Below are 5,613 nucleotides of genomic sequence, written 5' to 3' on the forward strand. Positions count from 1 at the left end.
GAGTGACATGGGGACCCCAGAGCCTGCGCCCGGCACCAAGGGGCTGGTCTGTGGGTCCGGCTGTGCTGGAAATGGTCCTTACGGTGTTGTGAGCGAAGGTTTAGGGAGGTTGGGATGGGGAGAGAGGGCAGAAGCCATCAGCTACGGACGGTCGGAGGCAGATCAGAGGAAGGGTTGTTGTATTAGGAGTCTGGGGCAGGACGCGGTCCCAGTGTGTCCTGGGGTTAGCCAGGAGCTCGGCTATTTATATCGGAGCTCCTGGCCCCTGCTCAGAGTGACTCAGACCCGGCATGATGGCCAGATGGAAACATGTTTTGAAGATGGCCTAATGGGAGGGTGGGGACGGGGGACCCTCCCTGCCAGCGTCCCCGGCCTCACTCCCTCGAGGCAGCTCCTCCCGGGCAAACCCCGCGTGGGGTGGCAGCTGAGACCTCGTGGCTGGTGCTCGGCTCAGCACGGGCCACCCGGCTCCCTTCCCCGCTGCGTCACCCCAGTGTCCCCAAACCCATCACCGCGCCGCGGCCGGGGCTCACGGACCCGATCCAGGGCATGGGATTGCAGGAGGTGCAAATCCTCCCGGCCAGCACCGTCCGGGGCTCCGGCTGGCTGTCCCCAAAGGTGGTGACAGCATCCCCCAGCCCCGGCGGGGGTTTTGACCCCCGGTTTGCCCTGGCTGGCAGCCGGGGTGGAGGCTGCGGGGCTCCTCCAGGCCCCACGCACCCCGCCGGGGTCAGGGCTCCCCGGGGCAGCGGGAGGGAGCGGCCAGGCAGGTCGGCGCCTGCCGCCGGGAGCGGGGCCCCGCGGGGCCCGGGTGCTGCCGACGCCGGGGGAAGGGGCCTCCCCCTGCCAGGGCGGGCGCCGACGGGGTGGCTCCGGGGATCCCACCCCGCCCCGGCACCCTGGGTGTCCTCCCCCAGCACCCGTGAGCAGGGTGGCTGGGGACGCACGGGGCCTCGACGTCCCGCGTGTCCGTCCCTCCCGTGTCCGTCCCTTCTCGCATCGCGTCCCCGCAACGGCCTCAGCTCCTCCTTGCCCGGGCTCTGGCCCCTGGGCACCCGGGGCTGCCCCGTGCCCCCCCTCAAGGGGATGCACCCACCCGGGGCCATGTGCGTGGGGAGTCACCGTCCACCCGCTGTGCCCCCGAGGGAGGGGTGTCCCTGAGAAGGGCTTACCCCCCCCCCAACGCAGATTACCCCGCACGTGGGTCAGGCACCCCCGGGGAGACTCAGCCAGGACATGGGGGTCGGGGTGCCTCCCCCCCCGCCGCGGGTCTCCCCTCCGGGGAGGGGCGCATTGCTCCGGGCCGGGGCACGGGGGGGGGGGGAACCCCGGGGCGGTGGACACGCACAGAGGGGCTGCCCGGGGGAAGGGGGGGAACCGAGGGGGGTGCCCTGGGCGTGACGTCATGGCGGGCGGGGCTTGGCGGGGCGGGGCGGGGCGGGCAGGGGATTCCCCCGGGCGCGGGGCCGCGGTGCGGCAGCGCGGAGCCCGTCGGGGGGCGGCGGGGCTCGGCGCGGCACTGCGGGCTCCGGGGGCTGCCCGCCCCGGCCCGGCCCGGCCCGGCCCACCATGACCATGAGCTCCGTGGCCGAGAGCCTGCTGGGGCCCGACCCCTCCAAAGCCGCTTTCCTGGAGCTCGGCCACCCCTCGCCGCCGCACTACCCGCTGCACGGCCTCCACCCCGCCGGCCACCCCCAGCACGACCCGCCGCCCTTCGCCTCCTACGGCCGGCCCGGGCCCTACCCCTACACCGGCGGTGCCCCCCCGCCGCCCCACGGCGGTCCCTACCTGCCCTACCCGCCCCCCGGTGCCCAGCATCCCCCGGCCGGGCTGGCCCACGGCGCCAGGCTGCAGGACGCAGGTAAGGCGGGCGCGGGGTGCCCGGCGCTGCACACCCGCCCCCGGGCACCGGCCCAGCGGGGAGCGACGGGGATTCACCGGGAGGCGCCGGGACGGAGCCGTCGGAAGCGTCGGGGCAGCGGCGATGCGGGGCTCGGCCCGGCGGGGAGGTCCCCGAGGGGACCCGCGGGGGCCGGGGGCGATGTTCCCCCGCTCCCAGAGCGCCCGGACCCGCCGGAGCCCCGTGCGGGTGGGTGGCTGCGTGGTTGCAAGAAGCCCCGGGGATGGGGAGCATCAGACCCCCGGCCTCCCGCATCCTGCCCCCCGAGACCCCCGGCCTCCCGCATCCTGCCCCCTGTGCCCGCCCGGGCCGGGCAGACTCACCCCTCTGCCCCACCGCCACCATGCTCTGATCTCAGCTCCCCACCCCTTCGCATCCCCATTCCCCACTGTTTTCCCCAAAAGTTGATGCAGGAAACTGCAAGCTGAGCTGCCCTGGAGAGAAACGGCTCCCGAGCTGCCCCATAGAGGGGTCCTGAGCCTGGCTGAGCCCCCGGGCCTTGTTGGCCTCTCGTCAGCTCCGCAGGTCCGTGGCTGTGGCCAGAGCAGACTGTGTGGGGGGTGTATGTGGGTGTGCAGACACGCTCACCGCCATGCCCTGCGCTCGCCCACGTCAGCCCCGTGCTGCTCAGCCAGGGACCACCTTGTCCCCGGTGCCTCTCTGAGCCCCAGCGGGTTTCTGCCCCGCACAAGCCACGTGGCCCAAGAAGGACCTGGGGATGCTCAAAGGCACGGGCCGGGGAGGAGATGGTCCAGGGTGGGGGCACAGACCTCACAGCGAGGGGCTGCCCGGGGAGCAGCGTGCCCACAGCAAGGGTCCCCGGGGCAGGGGAGTCTGTCCTGCTGCCCCCTCCATTGCCCCGTGGGGCCCTGCCCAGTCCCTGCGTTGGCTGCACAGCAGAGGGGCCTGTGGCCTGCCCACTTTTGGGCTTGTATAGTGATATTGAATGAGTAATCTCATCCCTCCCTTCCTCCTCCTGTTTTCCCTTTGCTTTACCTGGGGCTTAAACAAACCAGCTCAGCAAAAGCAGGTCCCCCCCTACTTATTCCCTCTCCCCTCCAAAACTAACCTCTAAAAAGCAAAACCCGCTGCAGCCCCCAGGGCCAGGGTAGGATGGTTTGGGGTTGGTTTCTTTTTTTTCCTAACCTCCCAGCGTGTTGGTTTAACTCTCTGCTCCTCTCCCACCCCAAGAGCACGAGAAGCCCCCAGCCATCGCCAACGGGGAGCTGCGCATCAACGGCAAGGGGAAGAAGCTGCGCAAGCCGCGCACCATCTACTCCAGCCTGCAGTTGCAAGCCCTCAACCAGCGCTTCCAGCAGACCCAGTACCTGGCGCTGCCGGAGCGCGCCGAGCTGGCGGCCCAGCTCGGGCTCACCCAGACCCAGGTACGGCCCCCGCGAGGGGCGAGGGGATGGTCACGGCCCCGAGGATGCACCATGCGGGGGGCTCATGCCCATCGCTGCTCCGGGAGTGACGCTGGATTAAGGCTGCGTCACGATGCCGGGGTGCAACTGGAACCGTGCCGAGCCGTGCCGTGCTGCGGCGGGGGAGCTGGCGCCGGTGGGCCCCCGGGGCTCGGGTTCGGGGCGCCCCTGCTCGCACCTCCCAGCGGCACCGGGACTTTCCCAGCCCCGGAGCCTGGCTGCCGGCCCGGCCGTGCCCGGCACTGGGCGGCCCTGGGCCGCGGGACGGGGCGAGTGGGTTTTTGAAGGCGATGGGGAGAGACAGGCAGGCGGCAGCGGTGCAGCCCGGAGCCAGGGGCGAAGCGAGCTCATAAAGCCGGGGAAGAGGAGGCAAGTGGGAACCTGCCGGCAGCGCGGGGGGGACCGTGGGGAGGAATGAGCGGGGCCACCACCCCAGCGTGGCAGGCCCCACCGCGCCGCACCCCGGCCCAGCCCCGGCACCCGGCTCCCGGCACCCGGCTGGGCTGGTGGGGGCCACAGCCCCTGCCGGAGAGGGGGACGTGGGGACACATGGGGATGTGCATGGCTGGGGGACTCCTGGCTCGCTCTCCATTTATTACATGTTTGTCTGGGCTCCCTGTGCCTCTTCCCACATTCTCCTCCAGCTGCCCTTAGTGGAGTCTCTGGTGGCTTGTAAGGGGTTGGGCTCAGAGCCCAGCTTATCTCACAGGCCCCCACGCTGAATTGGCTGTGCCCCCTGGAAAGGGCAGGTGTAGGTGGGGGAGACGGGGACCCCAGAGGGGTCTGTAACGATTGATACTGGGAGTTTATGGCGGAGCATTGGCCACAGACCCCATCCTCCCCACTCAGCCCTCTCTCTCCCACAGGTCAAGATCTGGTTCCAGAACAAGCGCTCCAAGTACAAGAAGATCATGAAGCAGGGCTCGAGCGTGCCTGACGGGGAGCACCTCCACACTGCCGCCTCCCTCTCCCCCTGCTCCCCCAACATCCCCTCGCTCTGGGACATCCCCGTGCCAGGCAAAGGGGCCCCCCTGGCCCCCAGCAGCTACATCAACAGCTTCGGAGCCTGGTACCAGCCGCACCCACAGGATGCCATCCCCCGGGCCCCCATGATGTGATGCTGCCGGCTCCAGCACCCGGCTCCAGCACCCGCCGGCTCCGGGAGGGCTGGCAAAGGGGGGATGCTCTGCCGCCGCCCCCTGAGGGACCAGGGAGCCCAGCGAAGTCCTGGGGGACCCCAGCGAATGGAGAAGGAGGAAGAGGAGGAGGAAGGCGGCCGCGGTCTGCAGGGACCTGGGGATTGCCTGCTCCATCATGGTCTGAAGTGAGACAGCTCCGGCACAACGTCCTGGTGCGCCCGTCCCGGTGGGACAGGACTTGGCCTCCAGCCACAGCCCCGGGCCCTCCGTTCATGGACATGGGGCAGGGGGGGCCCTGAGAGGGGCTGGGGGGCTGGGGAGTCCCCGGACCCCCCGGCCTGGCTTTATTTATAAATACTGTCCATTATTGTATGTGCCCGCCCCCACCTTTATAAATAGGCTGTACACTTGTAAAGACTGCTCCTCCATACCTGCCGCTCCCTTTGGGGGGCTTTGTTCCCAGTCTGGGGGAGACGCTTCGGTCCTGGTCCTCAGAGGCTCCCGTCTCCAAAATCTCCTGGGGAAAATGGTCCCGCAGGGATGGGGGCACTGGAGCAGCAGGCTGGGGCTGTGTCCCCCCCCAGACATCTGTGCGGGACCCACCACTATTTTCAGACATGCAATTGCTCCCCCAAAATGGAGGCGCAATTATAGTAATTGTGGACCTGGGCCCCTCGGTGAGGGGCTTCTCGCCGCCTCCTCGGGGTAATTACAGGTAATTTGGAGCTGTTGAAGATGTCTCCCTTAATAGGGGCGGGAGAGGGAGGGCGGGGGGACGCAGGGCAGGCTGGGGACCCCGGGGCGGGTTGAGCCTGGGGTTACTGCCTCACGTCTCCAGCAGCCCCCGGGAATACCTGGCCCTGGGAGCGAGGGCGTTTTGGGAGCAGAGGATATTTTTCCGCTGCAGGTTTGACAGCGGGTAACCTCTCCCTTTGTGGTTTTCAGAGGACAGAACCCGGCTAGAAAATTCATTATCATTATTTCCCACTTTTCCCAATCCCACTCGGTGTTTGTCACCCACAATGGGGACAAGACCTGTGCTGGGACTCTCCCCAGCAGAGATTTGCTGGTGCAGCGGGTCCGTACCGAGGTTTGCCCCGTTGCACGAACATGCCGTGATGCTCGCTCCAGATATTCCCACCTTATATTT

At 68.8% G+C, this 5,613-nt stretch overlaps 1 protein-coding gene across 1 annotated transcript; it reads left to right on the forward strand.

Moving 5' to 3' along the window:
- The first annotated feature begins 1,451 nt into the window (after positions 1-1,451).
- Positions 1,452-4,860, forward strand: DLX4 (distal-less homeobox 4). The gene is made up of 3 exons (XM_072885863.1): positions 1,452-1,861; positions 3,092-3,285; positions 4,191-4,860. The coding sequence occupies exons 1-3, from the start codon at positions 1,570-1,572 to the stop codon at positions 4,440-4,442; spliced, it is 738 nt and encodes a 245-aa protein (XP_072741964.1). The 5' UTR covers positions 1,452-1,569; the 3' UTR covers positions 4,443-4,860.
- The last annotated feature ends 753 nt before the right edge of the window (positions 4,861-5,613 follow it).

This window comes from Ciconia boyciana, chromosome 22 (assembly GCF_034638445.1).
Source record: "Ciconia boyciana chromosome 22, ASM3463844v1, whole genome shotgun sequence".
NCBI classification, from domain to species: domain Eukaryota; kingdom Metazoa; phylum Chordata; class Aves; order Ciconiiformes; family Ciconiidae; genus Ciconia; species Ciconia boyciana.